Here is a 21,579-nt window from a genome sequence, read left to right on the forward strand (position 1 = left end):
TCTTCTCTGCTGTACTTGGGAAATATTAGCAGAAGGACTGACACCATTTTCTCTGAATAAATATTGCCAGTCATATAAATCTTGTTTTCTACAATAGTAAGAAAACAACAGGAGAAAGCAAAGTCTGCATCAACAGGGTTTTGGGTTTTTTTTCCCCTAAACTAGCAGTTACTTAAGACTTCTTGAGGGTCAAATAACAACAGCTCAGTGACTTTGGTTATCATGCTTTGGCACAAGCACCAGTCACTATTATTCATTTCACCAGATCAACCAAACGAAACAGCTCAAACCCCTGCCCCCCAAATCCCTACGTACCTGTCCTTGTAAGGTTACACGACTTCTGTCTTGCAGATGCTGATTAGAAACTGAAGAATGCCAAGGATGTATCTGACTTTGAGACTGTGCCCGAACAAGATCAGATGACTGTGTTACTTGCTGTGGGGTTATATGGTGTTCTAGGTCATGCTCTAAAACATGGCTTGTGCTATCCTGAACAAATGCAGAATCATCGAACTGTGGCAGAAGGTCTTCCTGAAGGAGGTCATCCGGGTCAAGTCCTGTAAATGGTTCATTATGAGTCTCAACCTGATGAAGTAAGTTCTCATCTAAAGATGTAAAACCGTTGCTTTCAATAGGGTCAGTGAAATGGCTTATCTGAGAAGCAGAACCAGCAGAAGCTGGAAAATTAATATTCACAGGAGAGAGTTTTGAACTACTAAAGTTGCCCTGAGGATGCGCAGAATGCAACATCTGAAAACTAGTTGAATTCAAAGGTGTATTAGGATTCAACATGTGCTCAGTTGTTTCTTGCTTGGTCCCTGTTTGAGATGTAAAGGCATCACTTCCAGTGAAGTCAGAGATAGAGTGCGTCTGCTGGCTAGTAGAAAGAGCTGTTGTAGACTGAAGAAGGCTGGTAGGAGAAATGTGGTTATTAGAGTAAGAATAAGGAGATGAAAATTGTTGGCTATTATTGACAGAACATGGAGTAATAGTTGGGGACTGTCCATCAAAATTTCCTTCTTGATTCGCACAAAAGTGTACTGAAGCACTTGCAGTTTGAGAAAACTGTTGAACAGACAGAGGCTGCTGTGAAGTTGATGGATTAGAAACTGGAGGTGGGTGGTTAACACTGACTCTGTGAGAAGTAGACACATTAACTTCCATGAAGTCTTTTGGCTGACTCAGAGCATCTTGCCCCGTGTTGTTTCTGCTTTGTTGCGACCGTAGCGAGGCACACTGATGCTGCGGTTCATTAGCCTGAAATAAGGCAAAGTCATGGTGTGCTACAAAGCTTTTGTTTTGCTGCATAGACTGAGAATGTCCTTGGTGAAAGGGTGACCCATTTTGATTTGAAACAGTTGTGGCAGTTTGATGACCCCACATAGGACTACCATCAGCCACATCTGGAAACATCCCATTAGACTGGTTTTGCGGATGAATTGGTGAACAATTGAATTGAGAGTGTGGTGATAAGACGCTGTCAGCTGAGCTATTAAAAGACTGATTTACTGAGTGAAGTTTCAGTGAATCATACTGATTCAGCTGATCAAACTCACTCATCTTTTGTTGATTTTGAGCATCTTGCACATGGTTCAATGAGTCTATGTGCAAAGGTTCAAATTCTGCACCCAAATTCAATTCATCAACAAGCGAAACAGGTCCAGGTTGAACAAAGGCATCATCTGACAAACCTTCTAAGGTCTCACTAAAAAGATTGGCATCATCAAAAAAATCCATCATAGGATCAGTCATCTTGATAGGTCTGTACTGCTTTTTCTCTCAACTCCAAATGGAGTCAATTTTGGCTCTCTGCAGTGAACAGAAACAAATGACATCCAGCGGTCACCACCTTATCCAAGGCATGCCAACATCCATTAGTGCTTCTGATGAAACATTCGTCTTAAAGTGTTAAAGCATCCTGGGGGGGGGGGGAGGGAGAGAAAAAAAAACAGAGAAAAATTATTTTCATGACTCTCCTAACTGCTGCTTCCCCTCCCCAACACTTTTACAGATTTTTCATATTTTGTTCATACCTTGACAGTTTAGTTAAACCACAAATCAACTAAGTTATTTTTGCTTATACTCAATGCCCTGTGCAGCATTTATTGGTTTTGTGCCTTATGTAATTAAAGTAATATTTGATGTTTTAAATGTAATGGTTTCATTTTTTCATTCAGTTTGCTCTATTACCTAAGCACACTTTTAGATTCTCCTTTGCCATTTTCATTAAAACTACCAAATTGTAATAGAATTGTGGTTTTTAGTAGTCCAGAATTAAAATTTGTTTGTAGAAATAAATCATACAATACATAAAATGTACACAATAATTCTGTATGTTTAAACAGGAAACTTGAGAGGTTATAAACTACATTTAAAAACAAAGCTACCTTGACTTCAATAGGAAAAGCTGAGATACTCTGTTTCTTCTATTGAAGTTGCATTAAGATTCTGAAAAACTATATTTTATCTCACTTCAAGACATAATAGAATTCTTATTTAAAGGAAAGACAAGAGGATGAACACAGTGATACAGTCAAAGATAAACACAGGAAAAGAACTGCCTTTGATTCAACAAAAGAGTTTACACACTTATCTAGTTTTGAAACACAAGTTGCTTTTCTTTTTTATTTATTCATAGTATCACTGAGTGATCACTAATGAATTAGTTTGCCATCAGGGATTTCAGGCAAGAGGAGCTAAGAAGGATGGTTAGAAACTTGCACATTTGTAGTGTAATGAAACAGAATGGGAAATGAATGAAAATGTGTGTGTCTCAATTTACCTCCCCAGGTAAGTAACTAGTTAAACCTCTAGAATAGAGGAGCAATCACTTTAAATGAGCATCTTCATGGAATAATCATTCCTTTATCCTGTCAATACATATAGATAATTATTACAAAGAAAAAAGGAAAGAAAAGCCACAGCTTTTATGTCCTGACCCTACTACTAAAGCTCACTTTCATGCTCTCCTCCATTTCAATTGCAATTCTTCATTAATGAATTCTCCTAAGAATAAAATTAGTATAGGATACTTCCAGAAATGGACACCCTGGAAATCTGAAGTATTCTCGGATGGACAAGGTTCATTCTGAACCCATTAAGTACAAAGTAGTCTTTGACAAGCTGAAGAAAACCTGTTCTGCTTATACTCCTAGTCCACTGGATGTGTTGTGACCATAGTCAGAATAAAGCCTAACCTAAATTAATAAACCTTGTTGAGGGTTTGGGTATATAAAACTTCTGGTCTACACAGAAAAAGGACAGATGGATCCTCTACCACACTGAAAGACACCAATTGGTGAAATCTATCAAATATGGATTGGTATGAGTGTTAATCACTATGAGTATAGAGAACAAGCATGCTATAAAATAGGCACAGAAGCTTAGGAAGGTGACAGCTTAGCATAGCAAAGTAGCCGTGGATTCACGATGTACAACTTATTGCGTAAAGTCAGAACTTCCTGAAGTCCCAAGTTAAAGGAAGCACTAACGTAAATTAGATCCCATTATCTTCTAACACTGATTAAGTTGTCTGCTTATGATTAAAAGCAACAGAATAATGACTTTCCCAGTATCAAACACCTTCCAACAGATGATAAACCAACGTCAGGATCCAGGTAGATGATGTGGCATGGTTTTAGGTTTTTGTAGCATTTCTAATATAATCATCTCTCATTGTAGTTCAACTCAAAAGATAAGTCGAGGGAGAGCTATTTTAAGAGAAGACAACGAAGTCAGATTAAGTACAAGGAAAGAATATCAGAGACACAGAACAAATGATCTAATTAAAGAAATCCCCATCTGTGGAAAGATAGATGGAAATTATGGTAGCCGTGCGTAAAATGTCATGTTCCAGGCTATCAAGGACTCTACTGTTAAAAACTCAAATTTGAAGCCCCTATCAATAAAAGTTTACATATTGAGACTGCGTATAAATAGGTCAGCAGACTGCATACAGCTCCTGTATGCCCAGAGATAAACTATATTTCACTGTGATTTCTAAGGAAGGCTATTCAATTTGTGCTAACTGGAAAGAACAGAAAAAAGATTTCTTCCATCTTTAGCTATATTGATACAATAGGATGTACAATTTATTTATTTATTTATTTTTTACACATAGGATAAGTGACATATAGGCCAGCTACTCCATGGTAATTAACTATTATAACATGTTCTCGAGTAACTACATAGTAGTCTAGAACTATCAAACAGGACTAAAACAACCCTGTATTGAAAAAACACGTAACAGACAATGACTTCATGTTTTATTGATTACTGTGTACCTTTATAGTAAAAATTGGAAAAAGCATGCATAACAGCTGGCATCACTGCAGTTCCAACACTGTAACTCTGAGCTTGCTTCACAGAAATTTGCTTTTTTGCTCAAAACCCAAGAAACACTTTTCATCTTAGTTTTCCTACTTTCTTTCAGCATAAGGAAAAAAAAAGGAGGAAATAAGAGGCAAATACTACAAACTCTCTTTTTAAAATGCAAAGTCTTTATAAAACAAAGAGATCTTAGTAGGTATAAAAAGGAAGCATAACCTGAAGATGTCAGCTTCACTTCAAGGATCCAAGCAAGATGGATAGCACAGATGAACTTCCAAACTGAGAAATCTGAAGGCTAGACTAGATACACGAAAACCCTCTCCAGGCTAATTAGACCAACATAAATTTATTATGAAGAAAGCTTCTCTGTAAAGAGGAGATCACGAAGTGACAAAAAACCAACCAACCAACCTGTTTGGGAAAGGATACCACTGCAGATAGCCTGAACACAACTCTGTTGCAAAGACACCTTGTTTTTTGACCAGAGAAGTACTTTTACCTCTAGCCTTTTTCTTCAGTTTCTTCAGTGTCTGCAGTGTCCAAGCTATGCTTTTCAGCCCAAAGAAAAGCACAGCTTGGAAATTCAAGGATATTTGATTTAAAGAAACTAGCCTTTCACACAAAGTCATCTTCCAAATTTACTAAGCAATTGTCCTTTTTGTTTCTCTCTGCTGCACATGAATATGAAAACATTAGATGCTCAGCTTGCAAACTGTGAAGGCATAAGAAGGCAAATTGTGCTGCATTTCTGAATTTAATTGGCACGCAAGTACTATTTTTCTGTCCCTTGCTTAAAAAAAATCCTACCTCCTCACATCTAACTTAATGAAACAAAAAAGTTCTGACATGAAAACTTTACATGCTTTCTGTAAGTGATTCTCTTCTCCATGTCGTTGCTCCCTCTTATATAGAAAATGATGGCAGCTACAACTATGTTTTACCACACTTTCATCCAGCCTTCTCCTTTCCCAAACAGATCTGTGGTACGAATTCGAGCATTGGACATGCTTTTAACCTTCAGCTGGCAGAAAAGCTTTCAAGGAAATAAACACTTTGAAAACTTTCACCTATTGCACTTGACAACTACAAGTTCAACAATGCGATGGCAGCCAGTGTTTTATAGTATCAGTTCTAAAATACTTCTCAAGGAAGATAAGCTCCTATTGGAGCTGCAGTTTAATCAGAACGGGGAAACTAATTTTGAATCCCTACTCAATAAAGCAAACGACAGTAAAAGAAGCAGAATGTGTAAAAAAAAAAGGGGGGGGGGGGGAGAGAGAGGAAAAAGAGCTCTTCATTCTTCCTTAAAGAAGAAAATCTTTGTTTTGTCAAAACTAAGTATTTCAACACAAGCAATCACTGTTATGGTAAATAATTCCATTTTACAGCAATCTAAAGTTTGATTTCTCTTAGAAAATACAATTTGACATCCTTGTGCCCTCTTACATCAAGAATGTGATGAAGTTACACTTCTTGTAAAAACTAAATTAATTCTAATACTTTGTCTAAATTCTCTACCACCACTGTATACTGATTTAATATTAATCTTTACCCAGTTTAAAGTGAGCAAGATGATTCCACAATATCAATGTCTAAGAACTACTTGGACAAATTCTAGAAAATAAAATGAGCACCACAGCAGAGGTACAACCTGACAAAGTAACTGGAAGACTACGGTGGTTGTACTTCAATTTAAGAAGTTACTGCCCCCTGTCAACTAGAATTGCTTCAACAATATTTACCAACTATAGGACATCTGGAAAATTTATACTTTTCCAAATTCTATAATGCAGTGGGGTTTGTTTTGTTTTTTTTTTTAAATATAATGGAACCCAGAGGCATTCAGCAATGTTTCTTACTAGTACTTAGTTTCTCACTTTATATTTTAAACTCTCAACTCTGTACCAATTGAGCTGATTTTATGTAGAAAACTAATTAACAGGAACTACTACTACTACAGGGTAACTACTAGCTAATGGCTATATAATAAAAATCACACGTTAGACTCACTATTCTGAAAAAAGTTGTTGTTTTTTCTTCTTTAAAAATAACATGACATTTCTAAAATTAATTACCAGGAAACGCCAACAGCATTCCCCAACTTCAGCTGAAACACATCTCAAGATTTGCCATATTCAGATATGCTGAAGCATCTAGAATTTAAACACTAATTTTTTTCAGATTGTCAACTGTATCTTTTGACATCTCACACAAAACATAGCATTTTCTCCAAAGAGTATCAAGTTATTCTGCAAACATACTTGAATCAGAACAGAAACATCTTCCAGCTCTTGGTTTTTTTAAGTCTGGTCACTATTCATTAAACAGAACACCTATACTTTCTTCAACCTACTAGTTCTTAATGTTAAGAGATCTATTTTAAATTAAAGATTTAAACCAAAGTATTAGAACAGGAGACCTGGTATTAAAATAGATCTTAGGAGTCCAAGTGAATGAAAAAATAGTACCAATTTCTGCATAACCCATGCTTTTAATTTAAAAGCAAACAATGTTGTATTCTGTATGGTCTAAAACTATCTTTTAAATTACAAACAGAATATAAATCAATGCACTATTGTTGTTCCTCTTAATCTGCAAAAGCAGCTCTCATGTACTACTTCTGTAATTCTAACTTTTTAAACTTCAGGATCTTTTTTCAAAATTTACTTATTATATTCAAACCCACTTAGACATGAAACTGGTTACACTCAGCCCAGTTTGATTCCTTAAGTGTGTGTGTAAGAAGAATGAATCAATACCAGAGCTAGGTTAGGAAACTGAGGTTTCAAGTTAACATGGTTAACACAACTCCGGGGGGGAAGAAACTTTCTCCATTTTTGTTGTCCATCAGAGTTTAATAACAACCCAAGTCTTAAAGAGATTATCCCCTTTTATACTATGTTAGCATGTGGTAGATCTGAGCTGTAAAAAGACAAGCTGTAGTTAGACACAAGCAAGAGCAGAAATGAAGGGAATGGTACAAGATTTAAACACCAGAAGAAAAGGAAAGAAAGATTTATTTTACAGAATACATCGAAAAGGAATGAACACATAAGAAAACACAATGGAACAAAGATACCAAATTTTGCTTTTGAAAAAAATGAAGTGGGAGTAGCAGTAAAATACAAGATAATAAAAACTACAGATGTGTTTTATTTCATTAATTGCATTGTTGATTACTTCTGATGAAGTGACAGCAGAAAACAAGCTACTCTATTTATAAGCAAGTAAATCAGGTAAAGATTCAGCACATTACCATGACATCCACATTTCTATATTTTGATAGACTAAGTAACACTTTTTCACGTGATTGATGTGCGACAGTATCACAGATAAGAGGAAGTCAGTGACTTCGATGGCCATTTTTCACAAAAGAAGTTGAAACAATGGCTATCCAGACAAATAACAGAAGCTATCTCAGAAAGAAGCTATGGACAAGTTAATAGACGGAAGGAATTAAAACTTAAGTCATAAAAGCATGAGATCACAGAAATCCAGACTACAGGTAAAGGACACAGAGGGGTAAACATTACATGCATGCAAAGTGCATGCAAACATTACATTACAAGTATGCAAAGTGGTTTGGTTTTGTTTTTTTTTAGGAAAGTAATGCAACCAGGCATAACAGACTTGCTTCCAAACAAAAGATCTGCCAAAGAGACCGAAAAAATCCTTATATTTGCTAAGTTCTATGTAGCATACAACAGCATGACAGTTTCATGGCTTTGTATGATTTGCCCATCTATTAGCAGATCAAACAGTGTGTCAAGAGGTAGACACCACAGTGTGTTAAAAAACAGATACTCAAAAAACCGATCACTTCTGCGTAGTATTCGGAAATGAGAGAGACATTCCCTCCCAAATATTAAAAATAAAATAAAATTACACTATCATTATTTGTCAGATTTATTTATAACTAAAGCTTTGGCTGAGTTCAGAAAGCTGCAGTAAATTAAATAATACAGAAGTTACTTCCCACTGATGCGCCAATATAAATGATATTCCATTATAGATATAAAGATCAATGTACATGTTAAATTTAAAATGCATAAAGGGACAGCACAATTTCCTCAAAATCCCAGAAATGCTGAAGATTAAAAAAAAGAACATTTAGACATTTAGTAGAGATGAACCCTTTTATTCCCTAACAGAAATGAGTAAGTCAGTCTTTGCACAAGAGTGCCATGGTATCTGTAGCTAAATATGGATTGAAAAGATGCATTTTCTCTTATTGTTATCACTAAAATCAGCAGAAAACTTGTTTGGGTAGCCTGTTTCATTAAATAAAAAAAATACATATCCAATTATAAATATGCATTATTTTATTTTAAAATTGCTTTTCATTGCTATGCATTTTAATTATTTTTGAGTAATGAGCCACCCCTTTAGTAAAATCATACCCTCAACATACCAGTTTTGTTTAGAATTCTATTCTGCTACTGAGTTCACAGACATCATGCTAAATATTCAAAAGATAACTCAAGTACCTTGTATTTTGATTTGAAGATTAGGAAGAGAAAGATTTGAAACTGATGGCCCTAAATTAAACTCTCAGGACTAGGTTCCAGTCCATGGCTACAGTTCCAACACTGAGTAAGAGCATAAAACTGGAGCAAACTGGATTGTGTGTGCTTGCCATTGTAATTCAGAATAGTCCGTTCTCATAGCCACACTTGTTTTGCTTGCGCCAAACATCTCACATAACTGTTTCCCCCTCTACTCCCCAGACATGCACAAACTCCCTTCTACCACACCTCTCCTCCTTTCTCCTGAAGCAGGTAGCTTTCAGGAAATAAATACTGAAGATTTATAGGAAAAAAAAAAAAATCAGTAACCATCAATTGCTATGGTCATTCATGAAAGTTCAAGTCAACCAACACAACAAATGACATTTCACTTGGAAAGAAAATCAATCTTCCAATGCAACTAAAGACAAATTTCTACCATTCTCAAAGATGTTTGCCTTCACTGTGAATGGGACAGCTTCTTTACTGAGAGCAGCTTTGCTTAAGCTGAACAGAAAAAAACCACACCAAAGAGAAACTGTATCACAGAACTCTCTGTATAAAACAGCATGATATCAGAAAGTCCCACAGCATGTTTGGGCCATTTACTATACATCTTTAAGGAATCCATTTTAATATTAATTTTTAACTCAAGGGAAATTTATAATCTCAAAATGATATTTCAGCAAACAGTGCTTAATAAATGGAGAGAACACATTATAATAAATTCTGTAATGTATGATGTAATCTTAGTTATTTTATTTAGAGACCTACAAAAATTAAAAATACAAGTAGCATTTAGAAAAATTAGTATTTTCTACTGAGATTGTTGTGGTTATTTTGTTTCTACTGTTTTGAAGTGGGGGTGTATAATACCACAAAGTTTCTTCAAATGAAATATGGTTTACATTATTGAAAAAAAGTGTTGTTGTTTTTTTAATTGCACAGAATTCACATCCTTTCCTCTTGTTGCTTTCCAGGAGGGAGTTTCTTTCTTCCCAAAACTCCAAATTCAAAAGATGTATGGTGAGATGCCCAATTAAAGCCTGTAGAACTGTTGTATATATCAGAAAAGGAATCTCAAATCACAGACCAGTTTTTAAATTATTTACCTATATACCACCATGATGTTTCTCTATCTCTAATACTAAGAGTTAGAGTGATTTAGTTAGAGCACTGATACTTAGATATATGAATTCCGAAGTTTAATAATTAGCTTGGGTCAAACTTAAGAGCTAGCACAGGCACCTAAAGAACCCTATACTACAATAATTATCTGATTAACCTCTAAGACATAAAAATAAGTTGCTGAAATCTTCTAAATTAAAAATATATCACAAGATAGTTAAGAAAAGGGCCTGAGTCAAGATAAAAAGTATCCTTACCCATGAATACAGAACACATCTCTTTTAATGAAGAACTAAGAAGCTCAGAGATGTGCTTTAAATCCAGATGGATACTTCATCATCAGAGACCTGAAAATGAAACATGGTAAACAAGTCACACAATAACCAACTTCAGTATATATTCAAATGCAATACTTTAAACTCAAAAATTTAATAGATACCATAAAAACAAGAACACCAGAATTAATACACAATCACTAGTAGCTATGATTTTATAAACGTCTGATAAAAAGGCAAGTGCAGTGCCCATTTTGTAGGACCACTAAAAAAACCCCAACCCTACAAACCTCTAAGGTTGAAGGGTAGTCTGCGCCAGAATACTAAAGGTTTTAGGGCAACTTTAAGACACAATATAAGGACCAAAAAAAAAAGTTTTGAGGTTAGGTTTTAAACCTGTCAATGCAAAAAGCCCTGTACATATTACCTTTTAACAGCAGTATGCTATTACACACTGACAGATGTACTTGCCAATAGGAACTGACACTGCCTTTCTAGGGGAGCATACTTGCATGATAGTTTTATCCTACTCCTTGCCTTGACAGTAGGTAGAGGAGCTCAGCTTCGAGAGGTTCTCTTTTAATCTGAAAGAGGCTTGAAAACATTACACAGTTTATGGGAAAATGTGCATGATGTGAAAGTAAAGGCTTCTAGGGCCTGTGTGTAAAAGCCTCAAAGCAAACAAAAACACCCTGTAACATTAGAAGACAGACAAAAAACTAGTATATCAACTTACATTCTATACCAGTGTGTTTTTCCATAAACAATGCTACCCTTTCAAAAACACTGTGATTCTCTCCAAGGCACAGAGCATCTTTCAATTCCAATAAATACAGATTTCCCTCTCCCTAAATATAGTTTCTTGATGACAAACTCTTAAACACCTTTGCAAGAATATTAATACAGTTCAACCTTTAATCTTTACTAAAAGATAAGGTAGCATATATCACTGCATCAAGAAGCAGATTTCAACACAAAGATTAGTTCTTCTCCCCACATCTTTGAGACAATGTTGTAACATGTCAAAGATATAAATTGATTATAACAGCTATCAAAAGCCTGCAATGTTCCAGTAAAAAAAATTTATTCAGTACTAATTTGGTACATAAATTATTACATTTATCCTCCTTTTATTATTCTGTAACTTCAAGACTTATTCCAAGGTTGCTAAACTGTCTCTGCTGTACATTAATAGGGACACTTAAATAACATGCAGAGATTTTTTTCTAAAATTCATAAACAATAAGCATGTGCCCAAACACATACTTAGGTGAAGGCTGCTAAAATACTTCCATCTTTGTTTGCTATCTATGTGAAGTGATATGAATTTTTTATCAGAACAGACAGAAAACTTCCTCTAGTTGTTCTTTTTTCCTATACTGGAACTCCCATCATGCAAATAGAGCTCCCATCATGCAAAAGTCCTCTTCACATCCAGAAAGTACAATTAATTTTGAAATTATTTAACTATCAGGTTTTATGCAGCATTTCAATGTATTTTTAATTCCTAAACTTCTATTTATTTAAAAGTTCTTTGTTGACTATAGTTTAAAGATTTTACAATATATAAATGAACTGAATAGAGGCAGTCAGAAATTTATTTTTAATTGAAAAAAAGAAAAATTGAAAACTTTCAATCAAGTAATTTCTCCTAGCTGTAAGAGTTCAACAGTAAAAAAAGAAACCAAATTCATCTGTAACTACCATATAATACAAACACTATCTTAAGTTTTGGATCCTTCCTCAACTGGATTCTTTGTGAATCCTAAAAATAAAGAGAAAAAAGATGTTTCTTACTCTTTAGGACAGTGTCCACTTGCTTGAACAGCTTCTATTATGGATATAATTGTGAAGTACTTAAAAGTTTGAAAAATCCTATGTGGGAAAGAAGCAAAAAACATATATAACTAAATATACATTCACCAGATCTACGATACATTATTCTAAATGTAAAATACAATAAATACTTCAGACAGCAGAAGAATCACCGATGATTATACTGAGTACCAAAGAGAAATACACACAAATGGAAGTTAAAGTTTTCTTAAGAAGCAAAATGGGATCTATCTCCACAGGTTCTCAAATAAGCTATATTGCATGTGAACTTGTAATTACATAAATACATAAATATATATGTATAGATCTCTTAAATGAGATACGGTAAAAAAAAATGTTCTGCAAGTCTCCTTCTTTGGAAGAGAGTCTTAATGCTTGCTTTTAAATCTTGAATTGGGAAAATTCACTGATATACAACAAAGCTTATATTTTATTAAATAGAACCTGATCTAAATTTGTTATAAGCATGCCTAGATACACATTAAGCTATCTTAGAAAGTTTTTTAAAAATTATCTTCCACAGCCCAACTAATATAGTTTCTTCATAAAATACTTAGAGAAAAATACACATTTCCCTAAGTGCACATGGATTTCCTTATGTTCTTGATGGAATCCTAAAGCATTACTATTACTAATAAAAAAATTTTTAATAATAGTAATCTTTCTCATTTTGGACACTAAAAGACAGACTTCTATACATGTTAGTGTAACAGGAAACAAACTATTCATTTCAATTAGTTTAGAATAACCACTTTATCCCAATTTCTATTTTTCAAAACATCACGTAAATTTAATAAAACAATTTAGTTTTGTACAAAATCCTTGTGTGCTTTTATGGCTTCAGTCTTTGCAAATACCCTTTAGAAAATTTAACAGCAGCAGTTTAAGAAGTTACTATTTTCAACTACCTTCTCCACCTCTCTGCCAAAGGTTATTGCCCTCAAAGCACAGCCTGCAGAACAAAACACGTACGTGTGCATCAGCTGCTTCAATGTATAGTCTCCCAATTTAGTTTTAACCCTTCCTCTTGTTAGTTTAAACAAACCCATTAAACTTTGCATTAAAATAGCTGAGGTGTATACATACATTCTATTTTGTAATTTATATTTTGTGGGCATTAATAGTTCCAAAGGCACAACAGTAATACAGAGAATGACAACAACTTAATTTGCTACAATTGGTTATGAGCTAGAAAGATAGCAAAAGTTTGGAGAATCTTCTTGGAAAGAACTAAGTTTATCCCCGAGTAAGTTTAGTTTAAACTGTTAAGAAGTTCAGGGGTTTCGCCACAAGGCTACTGAAGGAAGCTATACTAGTAGCTAGTTCTGCTCTTTAAACGTTATTGCCATTGTGCTTCTCCAAAGTGTACCTGTGAAGACTTTCATAAATTTCAGGACTTCAGTGAGTTCCTGCTTATTTTTCTAATACAGATAACAAAATTTCCCAATGTTCTTTTCTTCAGGTTTGAATACCGCTATAAACAACTTTTCTCTTTAAGAGATCTGCCCACAAGTCTTAGTGTATCTGTACAGAATATAAATGTGTCTTTTTACCCTCTTTAGTTGTCAAAAGAGTTAGAATAACATATTCCGTGTAACACATCTGTAATTTACAGTTTACTTCTGGTCACTAGAAAGACAGTTACACAAGCTTCCTTATAAATTTAAAAAGAAAATCCTCTTGGTGCTGTTCAGATTTCTGACGTAAGCATTACAGGGTTTCTATAGTTTTGTCATAAATTTCAGCATTACACCTTAAATTAGACCTACAAAATATGTTTCTGAATTCCAGTACCTTTCCTGAGGAACTACATTGCCATTTTAAGATGTAGAGAAACATTTGCATTGAAAACCAGAAAAAAGCCTTCTCATTTTCACACGTGGCCTAAACCAAGATTTCATTACAAACCATCAGAGACCATCAACCAGCATAGTCCTCTTCAAATTCGCAGTCTGATATTACACTAGTTTCCAACAACTCTCATGTTCTAGCCTGACAGGCATCTTTGTGAACTACTGCAAGTTTATAATCTGGAAGTACCAACTAGAACAATACAAAGGATCATGTCTGTTTTACAGATGCCTATGGATCATGATCTGTAAGTACAGACCAACAACAGTTGTGAAGACTTGACAATGACAGAGAGAAGTCTCTGTGAAGATTCGGAAAAAAACAGCACCATTTCAAGTCTTGACACAACGAGATTAGGATACCATGATAGTACTCTACTGAACAGAATAGGTTCAGACTTCCCACTCCATGCTTCATTAGCTGGCATAAGGAGTTCCATCTATAACAGAAGTCTACACCTTTCAGATAGAGGCTGCATACAATTTTTCTATTTAAAAAAAACCCTATTTCTAAGGAGATTTGATATGAAAGTTTTTCCAAAAAGTCCTTCCCAAGCATATGTTAAGCAAGACACTCTGAGTTTATGACTTGTTCAATATACTCTTCTTAAATTAGGAAACCAATTAAAACTGGTAACTCGAGCAAAACAACATTTTCCATCTTGTTTCATGGCTTCCAGCACATTCAGGACATGTTCCTGAATTCACTTGCAACAGACAGACAGAGACTCCAGAATTCTTCTACTATAACATCAATACTCTGACACAAGAGTCTGACAAAGTAGAATTTTAAAAAACTTCCCCCAATGAAATGGGACAATACTCATCTGTCCCTCAAGGGTATCTATGAATTAATTATTTAAAATTTACCTAAAAATCTGGCTCTGAAGTTAAATTTTAGTTTAGCTTCTGAAAACCAGCAAAAAATACTTTCAAAAACTACATGCTGAAGCCAGCAACATCATATTATATGGAACCAGGCCCATTGTCTTACTCAACGCTGTTTTTAATCTTGGTGGAAGCCACTAACTACAATGGCTTTACTACAGGGTAACTGGAAACAAAAATATACCCTATTTAATTCTCGGCTTTCTTCTAACATATGGAATATCAGATGGGTAGATTTTCATGCCATTATACAGATGTAATCTCTCAGAAGCTTAAAATCTTCTTCATTAGTGTGTTAAGTATCAGATGTAATAAAATCATTCACTCTTCAAAAGCCATTTGCAGAATACATTTTGGAGGAATTCCTGAATTTTAGTGACCAAGAGAAAAGAGTGAACCAACCTTTTAATACTGCTCATGCCACAAAAGGAAAAGCGCCCAAGAATGCATTGCAGAAGGAAATAATTTGGTAACCAGAGTTACTACATTTTCTAATATGACTCAGATAAAGAACAAAGTCAAAATTACTATTTGTCTTCAGAAAAAGGATGGAAACATTTTTCCATCTTCCTGCAAATTCTATTTAAATCAATCTGTAAATTGATTTAAGATTAAAACAAAAAGATGTATCTTAAAAAAAGAAAGATGCATGTACACTGGCAGCCTAAAGACATTAATATTTGATATCTCTTTGGTAATCTGTATGAATGAAGTTAAAGATCTCAACACATTTGCTCACTGACAGATGCCATATCATACCAATATATTTCTGCTGAATTCTGGGTTTAAAAAAAAGTGCTTCCTCCCTTGTAACTTGTTTCTTGCAGCTTAGTAAGTGAACATAATGTAAAAGGCAGCACAGAAAGGGGAACTCAGTTCCAAGGTGCTACCAAAAGTAGCCTTTTACTTGATCACTAAAGCTCATTCTGAGAGGTACCTGTGTATCCACCTGAATACTACTATATAAATGTTTTGAAAGTACTACTAAGATACTAATGTTTCTGAAGTCAAGCTATAGCTTCACTAACCACATTGTTAACAAGTGTTTGATTTAGAGCTGGTCTTCCACAAGTTTTCAACACTGCAGTTACTCAAAAACACGGTCATTGTAAACCACATTACACTTTTTTCAAGTAATACTTTAGAAAAAAATACTGCTTAAAAAAAGATATCTTCTCTCCGCGCTATTGTAAATAAGAAAGTCGCATGTTCAGCCTGTTTGACTTTTGGCCAGCTCGCTCTCACATTTATGAATTGGCCAGACGGACAAAATATGAGAACCCTGCTATTCCTTCAGCCAAAGCAAGAGCTGCAAACAAACTCTTTCCGGTGGTTGTTGTATCAGCAAAAGAATTGCTTCTTAGCATCATAGTTTCTTTTGCTGAAGGGGAAAGAGAATACTTCAGTAATACCCTAAAATATTTCCAATAATGCTAACCATCAATTCTTGAATGTTTGACTAAATAAACAGATGGTTTCTCCATCACCCATTTATGTGTACGCAGATACCCGGCATTCCTGAAGCAGCATTTCTAACTACAGGAAGAGCACTAGAAAATAGAATGAGAGTACACTACATGAGCCCAAGTGAGTGTGAGATTTCTAAGTGTTCATTAAGCTCACAGCTCCATAGTTTGATAGAACCAAGACCATTAAAGGACAAATAAAGATAGGTCAGTGGAAGAATAGAAAGTATCCACAAAACTAGTTCGGTTAGAAAAGACACTGAGTACTAAAGGTTACTGGATTTCAGTTACACACAGAAAAATATTTCAACTGGGTGATTTCTGAACGTAAGTACCAAATGCTGCTGAGAATTTAGTTCATACATAGTGGTGGAAAGAAGTAGAATACTGCAATCCAGTAATGAATAGGATCATGCCATTCAACTCCATCAGATCCAACTTCTCCTCATCCTAAATTGCATGAAAAGTATCAAAGACAGACAATGATGCAGTGTTTGGACACTTATTTTTACAAAACTGATATAAAAGAAAAAAATGCACTGTAAGGAATCCTGACCCATAAAACATATAATTGTCCAGCTTATCTGTACTTTTGAAGTGTCTGAAGGATACATGTACTTTAATTATAGGAAAAATTTGTATTGTAAAATTGTAACGTACACACACAAAAAAATTCTTACAATTAGCCATATAAAGCAAGTAAGAACAAAAGTGCATCTATTTACTTTATGGGTTGCAAAAACAAGGCAATTTTAAAGCAGCATGTCAATCTTTTTATTTTAATCTGCCCGCATCACTAACTTGTCTCTCATAAAAAGAAACAAATGAACAATGCCTGTTTCAGGGCCTCTATAGTCTCTCAGTAGTGGTTCATGTCATACATCTTTTAGATAACATCACTAAAAATACTTTTTAAAAACCACACTGTGCTTTTATCAACATTTCTCCATGACTGAATTCTTGGACTAATCTTCAGGAGCATTTAGCACCAGCAGCTCATGTGGAATGAGTAGGTGATGAGATTCCTCAAAATTCTTGAAAAATTGTGAGACTTAAAATTCCAGTTCTTTTTACAACAAAAATGACAGCTTTACTCAGCGTGAAATAAGTTAATACATCTTCATCATGAAGAGCAGCATGAATTCTTATAAATTGAACTACTTGGTTAAATACAAACAAGTCAGCACAAACTAAACCAGTGCAGACACACTGTAACTACCTATATGCCTGCCCTTATCTCATAAATGCAAAGTAAATTGACATAGCTTACCCACCGGCTGGGGAAAAAGAGAAAGCTACTTCACATTTACTTTAAGGTTAGAGAGTTCACAATGGGCAGTAACCACAGAGTTGTCGATATCTGAAGTTCACATCCTACCTTACTTCCCACTAACTTCTCTGTGTGCCCTTGATTTACACATAGGGCCTGGCACAGGGATCCCCGAATTGGTTAACTTTCAGGAACATGTAATAATGTATATTAATGTATATTAATTTTTGCTCTTTGGTTTACAAAAACTGGGCATTGACATCCATGGCACTTTGGAAGCCTCATCTGCCAGATGAAGGAACAATGAAAAAGACATTCTTAGTTGGGGGTGTGAGGGGTTGGGGGTGTGTAGAAATGCTGTAAGTAGGTGAAACCAAAAGATACTAATTGTTACTCATTCTTTAACAGTTAACAAAGTATAAGATAGGAATAATTATTAATTTTTAAATATTTACCTTGCAAAAGAAACTAGCAAAAAGTTGATCTATGCACCAATAAATTAAAACTCAGAGCCAGGCTAAAAATCCAAATACTGCTCAAAGATGACTGAAAGTTAATATTCTGCCTTGAATGCTAAACATATTTATATTTGCATACAAATGACTACATGTAAAACAAGGTGAAATAATTATTTTACCTCATACTTGCCAAATGGAAACTTGATGGTGTCAAATGACACCAGTTTAAAAACAGATGCAGAGAGCTCTTAACGACTGATGGGCCTCATTTTCCTGAGAGGAAGAGGATTACTTTTTACGTCTACTTCTTACAAAGTCTTAAAAAAGACACAAGAGGAGAACTAGAAACCTTATCCCTTTACACAGATTGTTATTTTGTCCCCCATGAGCACGCATTATAACACTAAAGGGTTCAGATCTCTTCTACATAAGGGAGGGAGACCGAGCTGTATCTTCTCACACTGATGAAGTTAAACAACCTTCACAAACTGAAAGAAGTTTTTAGTTGCTAAAGATTCAAGGCACTTATGATACAAAGACAGTGAGGAGTGCAAACCGTTTCTTATGAACTGAAAGCATATGCATCAACCTCGATGTCAAAGCTATACAGCCAAATGAGAGAATTCTGGACTCTCCTCACCTGGTTTTTATCCCTGTTCACGAAAATTTGTGAGTGAAGAGGGAATGAAGAGGTTTTAACATTTCACTGCTTTAAGCCTCAGTAGGAAATAGTGTAATTTCTCCACTTCACTAGAATAAAGATGCATGCCACCTATCCACCCAGTGCTACATACATACATTAATGAGCTAGCCTCAAAATCCTTGCTCCTTGTCATCCCTGAAGGAAGACAGCTTGCAGCCCCTACCTGGAAAATGCCAGTCCATAAATTCCAACCTTGCACTTTCACAGCCAAGACCCTTTTTAAGCCTCTACCCATGCAGTGGGAACCTGCAGCCATGCGCCACCGGTTCCCCTCACCCCAGGAGGACAGCAGACTGCATGCCCATCTCCATTTCTCCCAGACACACCTCAACCCAATGCCAACCCTCCCCTTCCATATTCCTTTCCCCAGCTCCCACGTTTTCTGTTGTCATGGATCCAAGACAGTGGGCTGCCAAACTCAGCTCCTCTTTTTCCTACTGCTTTGCTTGCCCTGGGAAATTATTTTAATTCCTCCCTCTGCCCACCTCTATTACCTTGTGTAGCGAGAAAGCAGGTCTAACATTCCCACTTTTCTGCCTGGGAGGGTGCCACATCCCTTCCCTGCCACGCAGCCCCCTTCCTAAACGACACAGGGTGGCTGGAGATATTCTTGCCCTACCTTCCTCCACCCAGCCCTTTCCTCCCACTGCCACCTTCTCGCTGGAGGAGAGAAAGACACCCAACCTCTTCCTCCGACTTCCCTGAGGAGACCAGCCCTCTTCCCTTCGCCTGCCACCTCCTTACCTTAAAGAGGCCAGGGGCAGGACATTCAGCCTCTCCCCTCCACCCCGCTACCTAAGGAAGGCCCAATTCCTCCCCTCCAAACTTTGCCCCCGCCCGCCCCTCTGCCCGCGGGCCCCGCGCCGCCTCCTCAGCCCCGCTGCGGGGCAGGGAGAACGGGGGCGGCGGGGACCGCATCCCTGGGCGCCCCCGCCCGCCCCACCGCCTCCATCCTGCCCCGCTCCACCCCCGCCACCCCCAGGAAAAGCTCGCCTCGCCGCCGCCCCGCTTCCTCCTCCCACCTCCGCCGGAGAGGTGCGAGGGACCGACGAAGAGCCCCGCGCCCGCCGGCTCCAACGCCGGTGTCGGCGAGGGGCGGAAGCAGGTCGAGGCGGGGCGGCGGGGAGAGCCCGGGCGGCGAGCAGGCCGCGCCGCGCCGTCCCCCGGCGGGAGGAGGAGCGGGGGGGGGGCGAGGGGGCGCCGGGGCCAGCCGGTGTCTCCGGCACCTGGAGCGCGGCCTGCTCCGGAGGTGGCGGGGAGCAGCCCGTCCCTTCGCACGTACTCACCGCCGGGTTCGCCATTACGCGGCGGCGGCGGCGCCTGGAGCCGCCGCCGCTGCCCGGCAGGAGGCACACGCGCGGGGGGGAGGAGGAGGAGATGCCCCGCGCCTGACAGCTCCCCGCCGGGGCGGCCTCGGGCAGACGCGGCGGCTCAGAGGCGGCGGCAGGAGCGGCGGCGGCTTCCCCTCCCCCCTCGGGGATTCCCCCCCGCCCCCCCGGGCGCCCAGGGAGCCGCTGGCCGAGGGCGGCACTTACCGGGTGGCAGGGTGGCTGGCGCAGGCCGGGAGAGGCGGGCGGCGGCGGCGGAGCGGGCGAGGGCGGCGCGGCGTGACTGGCTCTCCTCCCCCCGCCGCCCACCGCGCAGGCAGGGCGGGAGGGGCGGCCGGGCTGTGGGCGAAGTTTCACTCGCTCCGCGCCGCGACCCCACCGGCCCCAGCGAACCCGCGGGGACGGGCTGGGGGGCGCATTTGCATATTTGTCACCCCCGCGCTGATTGGCCGCCCGCGCGGGGGCCGCCACCGCGCGCTGACACGGCGCCTCGGGAAGGGAGGGAGCGAGCGGGGTGTGAGCGGCGGGGGCCGGAGGGGGCCCGCGAGCGGGGGGAAGGAAGAGGAGGGCGGAGTGAGGACGCGAGCAGGGGAAGGGGTGTGCGCAGGGGAGGGGTGTGCGCGGGAGGCGGAGAGGGGAAACGGGAGCGTGCGGATTTCCTTCCCGAGACACCTTCACCTCGCGCCGCAGCCCCCGCGGGAGGGGGCAGCCCTGAGCGGGGAGGGGGGGTGGGGGTCGGGGGGAGCCGCGGCGGAGCCGATAAAATGGTGTGTGAGCGGCGGGGTGAGCTGATCCAATATGGCCCCCTTCGCTGAGAGAAGCCAATCCCGGGCGCGTTTACTCTGGAGGCTCCGGCAGAGGCCAGGCCCGAGATGCTGGGCAGGCCCCGCTGCCGGCGGCGCCCCCGCTGAAGAGAGGCCGCCGCGGCGCTGGCTGGAGCGGCGCCCGCCCGGCGTGCCGGCCCCTGGGCGGCGGGAGGAGCGGGGATTTTCCCTGGGAAAAGGAAACTTGGGGCTCCGGCACGTTTCCGCGAGGCGCTTACGCAGTCGCCGTCGGTGGTTTCCTCATGACGAGCGCCGCGGGCGGCCCAGCGCCTCAGGGCAGAGCCGAGCCCGCCTCGCCGCCGGGGCCGGGATTCCTGCCGCGGCGTTGCCTCACGGGAGGAGGGCTGCCGCGTCGCCCAACGTGCATACGTTCGTTCACTTTATTAAAATATTGGGGGTTCGTTTAACATCTCCACTCGAGTACAGCTTGGTACTTAGCTGTGACTCTCTCTAGGGAGAGCCTGGGCAACCGGGACTTCAGTTAATTTGACCTATTGGTGGCATCGCCAGATTTTGCCTTGAAGCCCAAGTACCAGCAGGGAGAGCAAAGAGGATTCCCGCCTTTCAAAGGCAAATAAAGGTGGACACCAGACAGGGCGAGCATAATCTCAGGCACACCCTTTCAAGCCATTTTCAAATGGATCGCTGAATATGCCAACAGGGCACATACATTCCTACAAAGTTAACTATAAGCCTTTCCCTTTGCTTTTACATAATAC

At 39.1% G+C, this 21,579-nt stretch overlaps 1 protein-coding gene across 5 annotated transcripts in view; it reads right to left on the reverse strand.

Moving 5' to 3' along the window:
* Nucleotides 1–20,435, reverse strand: part of CHD9 (chromodomain helicase DNA binding protein 9) — a 102,143-nt gene extending 81,708 nt beyond the window's left edge. For 2 of the 5 annotated variants that reach the window (XM_072871927.1, XM_072871928.1), the window contains exons 1-4: nucleotides 20,244–20,435; nucleotides 12,035–12,112; nucleotides 10,220–10,309; nucleotides 316–1,918 (exon numbers count right to left, since the gene is read on the reverse strand). In XM_072871927.1, coding sequence (XP_072728028.1) covers nucleotides 316–1,752 — 1,437 coding nt within the window. In that variant the 5' untranslated portion in view covers nucleotides 1,753–1,918; nucleotides 10,220–10,309; nucleotides 12,035–12,112; nucleotides 20,244–20,435. Of the gene's footprint in view, nucleotides 1–315; nucleotides 1,919–10,219; nucleotides 10,310–12,034; nucleotides 12,113–19,994; nucleotides 20,013–20,243 lie in introns of those variants that run through there. The other 3 variants (XM_072871930.1, XM_072871925.1, XM_072871926.1) reach the window with 3 other exon arrangements.
* Nucleotides 20,436–21,579: the final 1,144 nt, after the last annotated feature.

This window comes from Ciconia boyciana, chromosome 9 (assembly GCF_034638445.1).
Source record: "Ciconia boyciana chromosome 9, ASM3463844v1, whole genome shotgun sequence".
NCBI lineage: Eukaryota > Metazoa > Chordata > Aves > Ciconiiformes > Ciconiidae > Ciconia > Ciconia boyciana.